Source organism: Manis javanica, chromosome 12 (genome assembly GCF_040802235.1).
Source record: "Manis javanica isolate MJ-LG chromosome 12, MJ_LKY, whole genome shotgun sequence".
Lineage (NCBI taxonomy): Eukaryota > Metazoa > Chordata > Mammalia > Pholidota > Manidae > Manis > Manis javanica.
The window spans coordinates 56,377,570-56,394,230 of record NC_133167.1 but is presented as its reverse complement, the minus strand read 5'-3'; the positions used below and the strand labels follow the sequence as shown (position 1 = coordinate 56,394,230).

At 40.0% G+C, this 16,661-nt stretch overlaps 1 protein-coding gene across 2 annotated transcripts in view; it reads right to left on the bottom strand.

Annotated features, from left to right (window-relative positions):
• PDE11A (phosphodiesterase 11A) overlaps window positions 1–16,661 on the bottom strand; it is a 387,045-nt gene that overhangs the window by 55,941 nt on the left and 314,443 nt on the right. For both annotated transcript variants that reach the window (XM_073218656.1, XM_073218657.1), the window contains exons 14-16: window positions 15,778–15,868; window positions 12,346–12,446; window positions 1,902–1,979 (exon numbers count right to left, since the gene is read on the bottom strand). In XM_073218656.1, coding sequence (XP_073074757.1) covers window positions 1,902–1,979; window positions 12,346–12,446; window positions 15,778–15,868 — 270 coding nt within the window. The remainder of the gene's footprint in view (window positions 1–1,901; window positions 1,980–12,345; window positions 12,447–15,777; window positions 15,869–16,661) is intronic.

The following is a 16,661-nucleotide window of genomic DNA, read 5'->3' as shown; positions in this document are numbered from 1 at the left end:
AATAAAACACAAATATAGTTCCTGGGGGAACATGGTGGGGAGTACACAGGGCTAGAGAAGGACAAAGACAAGAAGGAAGAGGCAGAAGATAGTAGAAAATCCAGAAGAATGTGGCTTTCCAGAATCCAAGGCAGGAGAGAGTTTTAAGAAAGGAAAAGCAAATGCCAAGTAGGAGCTGTTCAGAGGTCAAGAAAGCTGAAGAGGGCAAAGGCTGTCAGATTTGATCCTAGAGAGGTGACTGGTGAGTCAAAAGGAGCAAAAAGCACATTTCACATACTGAATTCCTCTGAATTCCTCAGCAGCATAATGGCTAAGTAGTCCGTAGTAAATCCACACTTTGGAATACTATGCAACAATAAAAAAGGATGACGCACAAGCATGGAAAGAATTCCAAGGCATATAGGTGAGGGAAAAAGCAAGTTCAGATCGATATATAAATATGTAATTTATGTTAAAACAAATAAACAAGTCCATACTAAGTAGTATTTTTCCTAAAGATGTATGTGTATATAAATGCTTTGGAAAGGGTCTGGAAAGACAACAAACTGGTAACAGTATAACTGTGTGGCACTGTGGGAATTGGGAGTGAAGCTCATGGGCAATTTGGGAGTTTATCTGTAATGTTTTAATTTGTTACAGAAAATATATTCCCATAATTTCTGTGGAATTAAAAACTATTTAAAAAGAAAGAAATCACCTTGTGGGAAGCTAGCGGGGAGTGAGAATAAAGTGTGGAATTGAAGGGAAAGACAGAACTACTTTTGGACTTGAGAAGAAGGCAGATTGTACAGATGATTTTTTTTGACTGAGGAGACAAAAGCATATTTTCAGGCCTAGGAAGGTCATGATGGAAAAAAGCCCAGATTTTGAAACAAAGGGGTACAATTGATATAATTGGTGGAGAGCAGTGGAGGTGGAGTGAATAGAATTAATGCAAAATGAAGGTAGTTAGTTTTGAAGAGAGCAAGTGGTCCTCTCCCTTTCTGGAAAAGGAGAAAAAGGCCTGTAAGGATGACACAGAGAAATATTAATGCAGAAAGGGAAGCGTTAGAGGGCCCTCTGGTGAGAAGGCCTCAGGAAGGTACAGGGAAGGTGCAGGCAGGCGAGCTCGGTTCTGAAGACAGCGGCGGTGGTCTTACAGCAGGTGGGGGTCCGGGCTGGGCATCCCACTCCAGGTGATGCTAAAGGTAGCCTGGCTGTGGAGCAGGCCCAGTGAGTCCATAATCCAGGCCACACAAGCTTTCCCAGGAATACTTAACAGCTTTGGAACAGGAATCAGATACAGAAGGTCCAGGGATGGGTGAGGTGGGACAGCGGAAGGACAGGGTATGAGAGAAAGGGGAACAGTGCCTGACCAGTGGAGTGGCTGCAATTGGGTGGTTCAAATGTGTCACATAAAAATGGCGTGCTACCATCTTTCCTAAACAACTAGGAAGAAGCCCTGTGAAATGTCGAGAAGACATTCCTTATTTCTATCACCAAAAATTGTTCCTATTTGTTTTCTATCTACAATGCCTAATGTCTCTAAAGAAAAGCAGAAGTTAACTTTTCATTTCCCTTTGTTTTGTGTAACTGTTTTTTCTGAGGTTCAAAAATCCCCTCTACCTCTGCTTCCTCAGGAAAAAGAAGAAGCCATGGTTTGCTCAAACGGAACCAATGTGAACATGATTTTCTAATTTTGAAGGCAAATTTATGTAGAGGAGGCAAAAATATAATAAATTATAGGATGAAAAGAGACTTTCTCTATCTTTTCTCTAATTACTCAACTCCAATCTGCATATTTTGAAGGTAAGCTAAGATTTGCTACTTTAAAATTCACTTGTGTGCTGTTATCTTTCTCTGAAATGTGTAGCTAAATCTTTAAATAATGAAGAAACACATAAGCAAGGGCTTTTTCTTACCGAAATATATCACGATGGTTTTTGATGTTCCAATCATATTCTCCTTTACTGACAAGTTCAAAAAATTCAGTCCTCCTCCTGCACAAAATTAAATGAAGAAAGAAAAAAAAACCTGTAATGAAATTTCTCAGTCTGTGGGTTGACATAAACACATTTATAAAATATAAACCTACCAGAACCAAGTAACTTAATATTTGAAATCATGAGGATAAAGTATTATCAAGATAAATCACGTTTTAAAAAATGTTGAGGCTTCAACAAAAAGCCACAACATTTCTGAATATATTTACAACAGGGAGATTATCAAGCCATAAAACTGAAAACAATGTGGTCCTGCATTTAGGATTACTTGCCTTTCCTGAAAGTCAAAGAAGGGAGGAAAGGACAAATAAGAAGCGGGAACAATTCTGGAATGTTCTTTTATCACTCAACATAGAACTGAGCTGTATGATGATCCTAGATAAGATTAACTCCCTGGTAGTAAATTCAGGACAAATATTTTCCTCTAGGTTAGAAAATAACTGTTTCAGCACTTCATTGCTTAAACTCATAGGCTTTGTAGTCAGAAGTAACTGTTTAAACAACAGCCCAGTCACATACTTGGCTGTGAAACTGAGAAATTCTTAAACTCTCGTAGCCTCAATTTCTAAATCTCTAACATGGGGGCTATATTTGCTAAACTCACAGAGTTATTGTCAGCATCAAATGAGATGACATATGCAAAGCATTTAGCATAGTGTCTGCACATCTTCAGTGCTGGACACTAGGCCTTTATCCTGCTCTCCTGACACAGATACATATTTGGAAATGTACAGATATGGAAAAGACAAGAAGGGAATATTTTAAACTAGTGAAAGTAAGGGTGATTTATTCTTATTTTCAAAGCTTTTCTTTAATCTACTTACATGACTTTTCATTTTTATAGTAAGAAAGGAAAAAAGAATCTATCCATCCACTGCCCAGTCTAGAAATAAAGCTTTACCCACCCTGCTGAGGTGCCTGTGTGTCTCTGTCCTGTTGCTCCTACCTCCCTCCCTCACACCATAAGATGGCCATTTCCTAAATTTTGTACAAATTGTCATCACATATGTCTTTATAATCTTACTAAATAAATTATTTAGAGTTTTGCTCTGCATATTTTAAAACTTTATATACAGTATTGTTGTAATGTATACATTCTATGGCAATTTGCTTTTCTTGTTCAATGTTTGTGAAATTCATCCATGTTGTTATGTATAGTTCTAGGCCATCCCTTTAAATTGTTTTGTCGTATTTCATTTTGTATTGTTATGCTACTGTTTATTTACCTATTTCCTGATGACGAAAACTTAGATTATTTTCCATTTTTTTATTATTACATTCAATGCTGTACAACATTTTTGTACGTGACTCCTTGTGAATTTTGTGTGAGAGTTTTCTCTCACTGCCTCTGTCTCTTTCTATAAACACACATACTTTAATATATGTAAAACTGCTGGGTCAGAAAATGATTTGTTTTCGATGTTTGAGTTTTCATTATAATTATAGACTGTTGGAAGTATATGGTACATTCGAGAAACATCTGCTGTAATTCTCTCATTTTCTAGGTAAGGAAACTCAAGGTGAAGGAAGGTGAAGGGATGTGCCCAGGGTCCCAGGGCAGTTGTGGGTGGCTCTGGGTAGATTCTAAGTCCGGAGCCTCCTAATTCTGGCCTCGGAGATCATCTTTGTAAATAGTGTGTTAGCATGAACCTTAGGGGCCACATAGCCTTGCAGGTTGTGAGAAAGTGGACAGCAGCAGCCCTCATGAGACAGAATGGCATGTGGGCTGTTTTACCAAGGACTTGCCATGTACTGACTACCAAGGCAGCCACCAGACAGGGGTCCTTCTGCCATCAAGGGGATGCTCCGAATCAGAGTTGCAGATGGCCCAGGCCAGTTGGGCAATTCATGGCTCTACATGGTGTGCATCTACCTCCTCCGTAGGGATAATTATTACAAAGCAATAATATGAACTTCACCATGCTTTTGAGAAATGAATTTTCCCACTCAGCTGCTCCTTTTAATATTTATGTGGGTGTGTGTAATTACACAGAGTCAACAGCATGATCATATGTAAGACTGTGAGGAATAGGAGCACTTTTAAAAACATGGAACTTCTGAAATGAACATTAGAAAATCCCCCAAATTATATGATACTCCCTGGTTTGAGATGCCTCTGGAGGAGCTGTATGATTAAGTTCTCAAGCAGATCATTGGGAACCTGGTTTTCAAGGACAATGCCAAATACATCGGCTGGTGAAAAGCAACTTACTGGAAAATCTCATTTATAATCAGATATGTTTTTACTAGGCCTTTATCCTGCTCTCCTGACAAATGTTCCACTTAGAAAAATAGCAGCCTTTAAAAAAGCATCATTTGAACAGAACTGCTAAAATTACCCTTAAAAATAATTCTAAAGATTGGTTACCATTCACCCATCACTGCACTGAAAATCTTTCTGGTTTGTAATTTATCTGCAAGACATCTTTTATTTGTAAAGTGAGAAATCACCATTCCTGTGTATAGTTTAATCAGGATTTTTTTGGGTAAATTTATATGTCTACACATGTATATATGTACACATATTCTTTATCTATCTATTTGTCTAAATGTTCTGAATCTACTAAAAGTCCATGGATGTTAGGGAGGTTTTACTGCTCGGATGGCAAATCATCTTTGTGACTCTCCTTCAGGTTTAACTCCAGAATTATCAGACAGGGGTGGCAGGAGTGTGAATGTGTGGATGGCTGGGGGGTGTGCAGGAGGACTTTGTTCTTCGGTGTTCTTGCAGCTCATTTGGCAGGCAAATCACATATCTACAGTTGACTGCTAATGCAGGCTCTGGACAGGTTCCTGGACTTTGGGCATGAGAGCACCAGAGAGGAATAAAAAATTAATATGCAGATGTTAACTCCAGCAATTCTGAATAGGGGAAAAAAAACCATGAATTTAATTTTGAAAGTGAGTTGTCGCCCTCCTTTCAACTAGCATTGAGGATAACACAACAGGCCAGCTGACAACCTGAAGTTCTCAGTTTAAATAGTGGTTTGAGGCAGTTTGGCATGGGGATGTGAGCATAGACAATTTGATAACTTTGGGCAAATTACTGAAGGAAATTACTTGTTTGATGCTGTGCTCTTGTTGACAGCATGAATAAAATTGGTAAAATGCAGGAAAAGGAAAGACTAGAATTAGTCTGAAATTTGAAAATGGCAGAAGATTAGACAACACAAAGCCCTAACAGTTCAGTCAAACCCTCCTCATGAGGCCAAGAAGTGGTTTAAGGCATTGCTGGATGGAGTGTGCCCCATTGTCCCTGCATTTACTTTGGCTGTAGCATGCCTCATAGCATGGGATGACTGGTTTCCTCTCTTTCTCACTGGATCTGAGCCCCTGAAGGTAAGAACTATGGCTCATGTGCTCATGCACCCCCAGCAACTAGCACAGTGTCTAATGAAGTGTATAATGAAGGCATCAATGAGTCTTAATAGATGAATTTCTTATGATTTATTGCAGTATCACGTGGATAGGGATATGGGATAAATATGTGTAAAAATGCTTTGAAATGTGTCAAGAAGTAACAAAATATTTCTTCCGCCAACCTGCCACAAGGCCTATTATTCTAACATTAGAATAATTTCAGTTGGTTAATTCATTAGGCTCTGTTAAAATATAAAAATGTTTGGGAAAGAGTAATGGGCTAAGTCCCATAAGTCATAAGTCATTATACCTTACTATGCATTAATTTATCTTCTGTTCCAGTATGGTGGCCAGTCGATGGTGGGCAACTGTGGAAATTGAAAACACTCAACATAGTGGGCTCTTGATAAACATTTGTAGAATAATGAGTCAACGAATGAATATTCCTGTCTGCATAACAGTAGAAACATTTGTTGAGTTCCTATTGTATTTTTTTTAAATAAATTGTTCCAAGTATTAATCTAAGTTTTAAAAGGATGGTCAAAATATAACTCCTAATGATCTCAGATAATTTAGTACATTTTGCTGTTCTTATCAGAGGCTCTTGAGAAATGGTACTTACTGCATCCCTTCTGGAAGACAAAGGCAAAGAAATCATTAGATTGGGCACTTGCCATAATTGATGATGAACATTTGTAGAGCACAAAGGGAAATGAAACATTTTCAGTTTGAAGGTGAGTCTAATTAATTTAGAAAGCCAACTGGAAAAGTGATGAATACCCAAATGGATTCATAAAACCTGAATTATTGGATAATTCTCAGCTTAAATAGTGGTCTAAGGTAATGTGACATAGGGACATGGGCATAGACAATTTGATAACTTTGGGCAAATTGCTTACCCTCTCTAAGCCCAGGTATCCTCATCTATAAGATGGGGATAAGAATATCTATTCTGCAGGTTAGTAAAAGAATTCAGTATCGAAAAGTTAGTATTTTGAGACCTCGTTATGTGAGCAGTGTGTCAGGTTTTGGGGCTCCAAGGGTCAGGTGTCTGCATTCATGGAACTCCCATTCTAGAGGTGATACTTGGAGATACTGCACTGCCCAGAATAACACTGGCATGGAGCAGGCACTGGGTAGATGAGAAATAGAGAGTTATGTGGTCACAGCCTGTTGGGGATGGATGCTAAACTATTATTCCCACCCAATAGCAACACCCTCCATGACTACATTACAGCTAAAGAATTGCCAATTTCTGATGTTCCAGCTTAGCTCAACTGCAAACAAGGAGACTCTAATTGCAGTCTCAGCCCCATCAGACAGGCTCTGATCAATTCTAACCTGAAGCCTCCCAGCCCACCCTCTACCCTGGCAGTGGAGTTTGCAGTCAGTTGAATTGCTACAGGCTTGCTACCTAGTGTATTTGGAAGTGGCTTTAGGCATGGGCATACTCCAGTTACTGCTGCCTCTTATGCCTGCGTGTTCCCAGGACTGGCCTCAGTTTCCCCTTTAGTACTTTTATGCTAACGGTTATATAACAGCAGAGAGAATGGTAGAGTAGTTAAAAACATTTTGGAGTTTAACTTCTTGGTTCACATCTCAGCTTTACCATTTACCATAGTGAGCAATTTACTGAGTCTCTCCAAACCTGTTTCCTTGAGTGTATTATGAGGTCAGTAGTAGTGCCTATTCTAATAGGACTGCTTTAAGTAGCAAATGGGATAAGGCATCTATAAAGCTCCCAAGCAAGCACTCAGGAAATATTAGTTTTTGTTTTTATTAATAATTGTGGGAGTTGCACAGGTCATCTTTACAGACTTAACATGTGGACAAATAGGACAGTGCAGTTGTGACATCCCTTTGAAGCTCTAATGTGTGTAATTTTAGAGCCCTTTCTCTGCCTACCCCAACAATAGTCATCTTTTATAGTATAAATTTTATTAAGTTTTTTGGCTGAATGATTCTTTTCTTTATAAGGTACTTGAAATTATCAAAGTTATCAAATTTAAATTATTTAGATTACTCAAATCTTTATTATTTAAATTACCAAACTGTCTTTCAGATAAGCAGTCTCCTTGGAGCACAAGGACCCTGGGGGTTGGTTTGGGTGGTGCACCTGTTCTCATATTGCTGACAAGAAACCAAGGCAGAGAGAGATTAAGGGAGAGACTCTCTCAAGTCACATGGCTGGTTATATCTAAGGGTATATCTAAGTCCTGCTTGAGACGCTGAAATTATATTTAATTATCAAAGCCTTATTCACTGCAAGGACTCAGAAATAGGAGCACAAATCAATTTCAGAAAACTCACTCAGCAGAAACTGGAAAATGTTTTCAGTGAGTTGGAAAATGATACTGAAGAATTAACCCCCAGACTTGGGTTGTGAAGTCTGGAAATTGACACTGAGGTTTTTTGTTCTTTGTTTTTTAAACATGGGAACTCTGCTTTCACCTGTCATTTGCAGCATGGAATCGTGAGGACACCCAAAGCCATTAGAAATTAAAGTTACAAATTTTTGAGGTTGTTTTTTTAAAGGGGTTCCACATTTCTCAGAATCTTAACACTTTCCTCTTTTGATGCATGGCAGGGGATCTGGCCCCTAGCGATGGGTGACAAACCCCTCTCCAAAAGGCCAGGAGCTTTCTCTTCCCACCCTGTTTGTCTCTAGAGGGAAGCAGCGCTCTTCCCTTTTGGTTGACGTCAACGGTATCATGGCTTTCGATTTGAGTGGCTAGGGCAGAAGCACCAGAGATAATCCAGACTTCTAGGAAGCAGTTGTATGTGGCTTCCTTACACCCTCTTGGCTTACCTTTCTCCAGTCATTGCTGCTCCAACCAGTGCCACATCCCATGTCTAGGCTGCCCTGCGCTTTGCTTACTTTCTGCGCTGGCACTGCTCTGACTCCATGTGTTGGGTGGGGACAGCTGTAGAAGTCCTCAGCACTCGGGCATGCATGGGACAACCTTGGCTGATATAGGATGGAGGCTGGTGGATAATTTTGAGGTGCAGCACATGAGACTTTTCAGACAGTCCCTGCAGGATCAAGCCCAGTAGAGCACAATGCTGACCAACAAAGGAAAGTGTCCTTATAATGGCTTCCCTACTTCCTGTTTCACTGTCCCAGTTTCCCACTCCTATGCTGATGTCACTGCCAAACTAAACTACCTGCTTCCAAATCCTTGTCTCCGGCTGTGCTTTATGAGAGGGCACAGGGAACCCACACTAGGTTCTCATGCTAAACCGATTAATATACACCTAGAAGGTCAATATTACTACGTAATGTATCTGCAATTCAAATGACAACTATTTCTTGATTCTTTCATTAGAGAAGGAATATAGTGATTGTGGGAAAAGCCCCAAAAGAGGACATGTGGGTTCCAGCCATTAATTACTTTTATGACCCATGCTACATGACTTAACCTTTCTGAGCTCAGTACCTGATGTACAAAATAAAAATGAATTAGATTACATCATTTCTAACATCCCTTCCAGTTCCGCAATTGCACATTTGTGAAATAAAAGCTTCTGGGTGACAGCCTGTAGTAGATGCTGTTCCCCTCATTAACCCTAGGGATTGTTTTGGCTAAAAATATGGCAACGCTTTAATGCAACTTTAGACAGGCAAGTGAATCAGCCTCCTGAAGGTCTAGATTAGAGAATTAGCAGCTATTCAGAACCTCAAAAACAATAATGCTGACAAAAAGAAAACAAGCTGGCTACTTTGGGAGTCAGCAAACAGCAGGGGCTGCAGCAATAAGATAAGAACAGAGTAATGAGAAAACGAGTTGCAACCAACTTTCTTGACTGCATTTCAGCAGTCACTCAGTGATTCGTCACAACCCTTACAGGGCTTGATAAATGGACTCCAACAGTTGAGATGTTTTTTCCCCCTTACAATTTACAAATTACTTGGCTTGGGAAGATGCTTCTACTTTGAGAAAATTAACACAAAATCCTGCAAGTGTCAGAGACAGGAAATAAAAACATAGAAGGGATATAGGCTTCCTATAAGGCTTCTCAAATAAAAGAATATCAGTTCACAAAAAGATGGAAGATCCTGACATGGGGGCCACAAAACATGCAGAGTAAATAGGCTATAAGGCAATAAGGCTATAGATGTCACCATTTATAAGACATGGAATACATTTATTTATGAGATATGAAGACATTTATAAAACAGATAACATAGGTATTTTTATCTCCATTTTACACATGAAGAAAAGAGGCTCAGAGAGGTAAATAATCTGTCTGATGACACACAGGTAGTGACAAAGCTGGGATTTTTATTTTTAAAATATGTTTTAAAAATTGGTTAAATTTATTTTATCAATGTGATACATGTACATAGTTAACAGTTCTAAAGAGTATATATATGAGATAGAGCAGTGTTTTCTGTACTGCTGTCTTTTGTCTTTTGACTATATTTCCCAGTGTTTTTGTTTTATTTTTTACTTTGGCCATTAAGTTTTTAACTTCCAAAGCTCTTTCCTCTTCTATGGTTGCCTCTATTATTTTCTAAATCATCCTGTTCTTGTTTCATGGATGCACTCTCTTAGCTTGCTGAGGATAGTAACAATAGTTTCTGGGTTTTGTTTTCTTCCTCTCCCTATTTTCTCTGAATTTCATTTCTTCCTGTTTCTTTTGGCCTATGTGTTTCATATGGGAGGCTTTCATAAAATGTTCTGTGATCCAGGGTATCTCTGTGTAATCATAAGGCATTAAGAGGCTGAGTAGGAGTTGTATGTGTGCACCTTGCCTCCCCCAGTTGTGTGGGGCATATTTATACTGAAAGACTATTCATTGTCTATCTGAAATTCATATTTAACTGGGCTTCTTGTATTTCCATTTGCTAAATTTGACAACTCTGGGTGTGTAGCTTATATATTCCTAACTTCTGGGTGACTGGGCAATGGGCTATGGATTTTCAATCCAAAGACTTGCTTCATCCCCTTATGAGCTCTGAATCTTACTCCCGTCTTGTACTTTCTTTAGTCCAGAGCTCTTTCTTTCATTTCTCCAAGGAATAAACCTTTGGCCATCTCCAGGGGAAGAGGAGAGGGAGTTCACTGGCTATGTTGGTGGAGGACTTCATGGGCTCCGAATGTTCTGTAAACTGACTAGCCATCTCCTTGTCTTAAGCTTTGGGTGTCACACCCACTTTTCATGGTACTTTTTGTCTCTAAGCCCCAGACAAGGTTCTCTAAGGCAAACTGGCTGGCTTCTCAGAGTTGTCCTCCTTTGTAGGTCTTATTTTCCACTCTGACTCTGCTTGATCAGTCCACAATAATTTCCACAAAATTATTGACATCTCTTATCAGTTGTTTTATGCTCTCTCTCTTTCACTACAGATTTATGCCTTTCTTTTTCTTTTAAATTTACCTGGTATCATTTCAGTGGAGTTCTAGGAAGGAGACACAGACACTTGGGCCCATCCCACCAGCTTTAACTACAATGCCAGAATGAGATTTAAATCCACACCACTGCATCTCCAAAGCCTTTACTCCTTCCTCTATACCATGTGATAAACACAATGTTTAAGCACAGTAAGATTTCAAAGGGAGTGACACAGGCTTCCTAGAAAAGGTGGTGGAAGAGACAGACCTTAAAGGATATTTTAGCCAGAACGGGAAGTGAGGGACAGGACTCCATGTAGAAGCAATGGTATGATTAGGGCACAAGGGACACTGCATCAGATGTTTTAAAAGGGTAACATGTAGACCAGTCTGGGTGGGGTAGACAAGTCACATAGGAGAGAAAAGGAAGATATGGATGAAAAAAAGATTGGTGGCAGATTAAGTTGGGCATTGATATCTGAATCAAGTTTAGAGGTTGCTTTGAAAGGAATGAAGCCACTGCAGGCTTTTGAGATGTAATTGGAGAGATACAAGTCTAGAAGAGGAGGGAGGGTCAGGGTGAAGAATTTCAGTCTTTTGTATACCTACACAGAGGTTATTTAGAGATAAGGCCAAGGAATTAAATCTACAGAGAGCACAGAAAGAACACGGGTTTATGAACTCATGTAGGAACAAGGAGAAAAGAAACGTACAAAGGGATCCAGAAGAGGAGCGAGAAAGGCAGTTAGATGTTGAGGAAGAAAAGAGAATAGCAGTTCACAATGAGTAGACAGTAAACCTTCATATGTCTTAAAGAGGCTAGAAAATATCAGAAATGAGTAAAGGACATTGAATTTGAGGGCAAGAAAGTCTGTGATGACCTCTGAAAGTACAACTTTGATAGAATGTGAAGGTGGACACTACCCTTCAAAGTGTAAATGGGTGTTAAGAAAACAAAGGTACTAAGGTGGTAATTTATTTTAAAGGTGGTCAGTAAAAGAAAGGTAAATTGGAAGCAATTAAAAATCTCCACTGGGTCAAGTGGAAAAACATTTTAAGCCAGAGAAGTTGTTTGATCTTTAAGATAAGAAAAAACTGTGCCAATTAGGGAAAGAAGAGATTTCCAGGCGGCCAAAAGTGGTGGTACCCAATGGAGCAGGTCTCAGGAAATCAGAGGGATGGGATTTCCTGCTCAGATGGAGGCCTAAACTTCAGACAAAAGGAAGAGAGTTGTTCTGAGAAAGACAGACAGAGGAGAAACAAGGAATGAAGGCTTAGATTTCTAGTCACCTTTGAGCAACAAATCTTTTCATTAGCATCATCAGTGCCAATATAGATCTCACTATGAATAATAGTCTAAATAGTAGTGTCAGCCAGTCTCTAAAAGAAAAATGGCCATCACTTAGTTTCAGAGTCAAGAGGCCCAAACAGGCTCATAAATCAGAAGAAAGATACAAATTTTAGGATTGTAGCCCTAATTCTTTTGTGTTACAGACATCACCTGAATGAAGTTCATTTCGATGAGGGAAAAACAACAACCGAAGTTCAGCTCACTGATACATGATACCATTGGTAGAACAACAGGCAGCCTCCAGTATGGACCTGAAAATTAATTACAGGATGAAACTTTAGATACCCATTTGTCAAATAGATCAAATGCCAATACCTACTCGAAGTACAGCGTGAGGTCTGTTGCCAATATTGACTGCTTCAAAAGCTGCATAAGGTCGCTATAGTCCTTGGAGGATAAATTAGCAAAGATGTTATGACCCTGTAATGAGAAAGTAAAAAGTCACAAAAGACAACATTAAATCTGAGGTTGTTAATTATATGTTTTCCTATATTAAAAAAAAGTATGGGAACATGATAAACCCTTTTTAAAAAAGCTTAATGAAATTTTGTATAAATACAAACAGATTCCCCAGCAAATACAGCAATGTCAGAAAGTGCAATCATTATTGAGGCAGATGATCAAGACATACTGGTCTTGATGAGAGAACTCTGAAAAACGTTTACACTTGTCTTACTATGAATGTGTTTGTGCCCACAACTCCACTTGACTGCCCATTTCCCATGTAATTGCTGCGTGTAGAAGTAGATAAAACATTGGGGAATCTTTCGGGCCCTTAAATAAATACTAGTTTCACTAGTAAAGACTTGGCATTTTGGAAGGACTTGTTATGGCAACAAATGACTTCAAGGAGCAGAAAAAAACTTCAGACCAGTGGTTCTCATCTGGGGGTGATTTGGCAGTGGGGACTTCCGGTGATGGTTAGAGACATTTCTGATGGTTACGCTTGTGGGGAGTGCTTCCGGCATCCAGAGGGTAGAGGCCCGGGGTGCAGTCAAACCTGCTACAGTGCTCAGGACAGGCCCCGCAGCCCAGATGCGCCTGGCCCAACAAGTAAGCGCCGCTGAAGTTGAAAAACACAGCTTGATAAAGTGTATGGGAAACTGAATTCAGTGCATAATAACTGAGTAGCTAAAATGTATAAGATACTGTTCGTGGCACAGTTCGTGAGATTCTAAGGATGATTTTTACCCAGGGGAATTTGAAAATACACCTGTACCTCCATACTTCTACAAAAGCAGACTTCTTTTCATTAAAATTTGTTTTAGCTACACTAGGCAGCTCCACAATGTTTTTAGTAAAGTGAAAAATCCTTCTGTAAAGTTACTGACAATTCATTCACTTTGCTTTGGAAGTCAGGACTTTTCATTCATCAGGTTTTTCTTAACATGAAATGTAAGCTCATAAACATGTGGCCTGGAACTGGAGCAGTTGTCAGCCTGCTGTTGAGACCCAGAAGATGGTGCAGGAGGAAGAAGGCGCAATGACTGTCTGAGAATAAACCATTCTCCAATGAAAGGTAAATTAATTCTTTCGGGGAGGAATATCAATTAGCAAATTACCTTTACCAGGCACCAGATGATAATCTCCTCCCTTGAGTTAATTTATCTCCTTGGGTGAACCCTCCACTCCTTAAACACTAGAGTATACTGGTTCCACCTGGGACTAGGTCCAATATTAATAATAATTTTCAAATGAACTCTTTCAGACCCTTAATTCAGCCATTAGTAAGAAGACAAAGAACTAAAGGAATGCCTTCCCATAATTCTGCCCAGGTTTCTTTGCCTGAGCCTTGCCCCGTGGATCATTAACAGGCTGGTGCCCTGGCGCCTGGGAAAAGGCGGTTGGGAGCTACGTAGAGTCGTCACCCGGATCCAGCCACATATCTAGTAGCTCCCAGTGAAAGAAACACAGCCATTAGGAGCAAGTTATAGTAAAAACTGATGTGAAGTCCAGGAGCAAGCTGGTCTGAATTTGAGCATCTCAATTATTTTGAGAGTGCGTTTTACTACGTTTAAAGGTCATACAGTAACTAACACAACTTACAGCTAATATAGTGACAAAGCTAGTCGAATCACCTTTACTAATAAAAATGAGTTAATTTGCGATTAGTGTATTGTTTATATGCAAATTGGCCTTCTACAGTGCCTACAGGGTCTGGTCCCTGAAATAGATTTGTCTCCCTGAAATAGTGCTTCTACTCAGTGAGAGAAGAGTGGTATTGATGGAAAGAAAAGCAAACGTGGAGGGAGAAAGGCCTGGAGCACCACTCACTGGGGCTACTAAGCTCTCTGTGTCTCTGCATCATCTGGACAGTAGACTGAAAATGGCATCCCGTTTTTGCCTTTCTGTTGGGCAGGACAGGAGGGGTTGTGGGGAAAGCGCCAGGGCAGGGCCGAGCACACACCGGGTGCTCAGGGCATGGTTCCGTTATTGTTATTCTAGGTTGTCCACAGAGAACCCTGGAGTGAAGGGCAGCCAGTGTGTCTTGTTTGTATGAAGACAAATTCTGAGTTAGAGGAGTTTGTTACAAACAAATGAATCACTTTCTGAGAAAACCTTCACATCCTGTTTATAATCCCCATTATTACAAAGGTGGGAGTTTCTGGGATCAGAAGTGTAAACCTGCTATACTACCAGTACAGAAAAGATAGTCTAAGCACAAATTCCTTATCCCTTCTTCCCTCTTCTACAGCATTCAGCTAAAACATGGCTTTCATAGGAAAAGTCCAGAACCACAGATGCTGGTATGCTGGTTTCTGTCAGTTACTGAGATCCTACCCTGGATGTTTCATTCCCGACTGAAAATACATGCCCCCGGTGAGTCTGCCCTTCTCCAATGGCAGGCCGGTTCCAGAGGGTTGATTCTCCTTTATGAGGTCAAAGAGGCTTTCGTGACATGCATTCTCAAGATAGGCGGGAGAAAAAAAACCTCTCCATATTTAATGATGCTATTCCAGAAAAGCAAGGCCTTAATGATGATAATAATAATAATTAATGGCACAGCTAGACAACTGACAAATAATGGGGAACAGATGATCCCTTCCTGGCCTCAAAGAGAAAAAAAAAGTCTGTATGCCTGCAGAAAATTAAGCAGATCCTTTCCTGGCAATTTTAAGCTCAGATGGCTCAGATAGAGTCAGTTAGTGGTGTTTTTTTTTTTCCCTCTACGGAGAGCTAAAAGTATAAAAGTCCCACAACTTCCAACTCCCAGCCCTGGGGCTCCAGTTTAGTCGCAGTTCTCACTTCAAACTGGTCCCGCCAGCAATTCTGAGTTCTTTTATCTCTTACAGATTTCTCAATTGTGCTACTAAAGTGTAATTTTCTCACCCTGATTCTGCTTCTACCACCTTTTAAAGTGGCTTTGGGTTTCACAAAATGGGCCACTTACTTCCCACAACATTGGTCCACTTACTTCGGATCAAGTCACTCTGTTAGTGGGCTTCTGTACCCCTTAAGGAAGGTAGGACTATGATCTGGTGACAAGCTACAGGCAGTGTTCTCCACTAAGTGAATCTGAAAAGCCTCCGAACCAATAATGAAACACAAATGAATCAGCTCAGGAAGAATTTAACAAGGTCCTTGGTCAGGCATCTGAGAGAATTTTTAAAAGTCACCAAGAAAGGTCCAGTAGTTTGGCTTAAAAAAACTTGTCCCACTTCTCTGTATCTGTATCTACAAAGAAAGTGAGGTAGGAAACATCATTTTATTGGTTTTCTGTCAAGGGGGAAGGAGAACACTCGGTATGTACCTCACTTTGAAGGATCATCACAGCATGGTTAAAGTGGTGATGCTCTAAGGTAGCAGAGGTTCCATAGAGCTGGGCCAGGGCAGATCCGCTCCTGAAAGAGGACAGATGGGTGAGAGACCAGGGCCCTTCACTTGTCAACCATCCCCCTCCACACTGGCTCTGTGGTCAAACTGTTTTTCCTGCTTTGGCAGAGGACCACGAGCAGATACATTCTCAGGGAACTGCTTGTGTTATTGCCTCATCTATGAAGTAAACCTTTCCAAAATGTTCTATGTGTTAGGCTAGATCGTGTGGATGACACAGTGATGAATAAGGCACAATTCATACCACTGAGAAATGTACAGACTAGTAAGGGAGGTGAGATGTGGTCAAAAGAGAGAATAATGCACACACACAAATACCACAGAAAGTGTTCCAGGTCCCGTCAAAGTGCTTTTGGATGGTCTGATGACAAAAGACAATTCCTGGCTCAGGGGATCAGGGTAGGTTTCATGAACTAAACCTTACACAGCTTTTGAGTGGCCAGAACAACTGTCTTATACCAAATGGTTTTGACTGTCTCTTGGAAGAGATCATGTGAATGTTATGTAGAGCCTATTTAATCCATTTTTCATGTAAGGTTGACAAGCTTCTACTATGGTTTGCCAGCCCACAGTCACACTATGATATCTTAGAGCAGAACTCTGAAAAGTTCCCTGGACTTAGACCTCAGCTGTTGGTAATAGCTTTGGAGAGTTACTTAGGTGCATTAAGACTCAGTGTCTTTGTCTCTAAAATTATAATAATTCTATCTATCTCACCTGCTATTTATGAAAACACAATAAAATATTTAAAGTACCTATCACAGTGGCTGGCATGTAGTAGATTATGTTTTACAATATTAA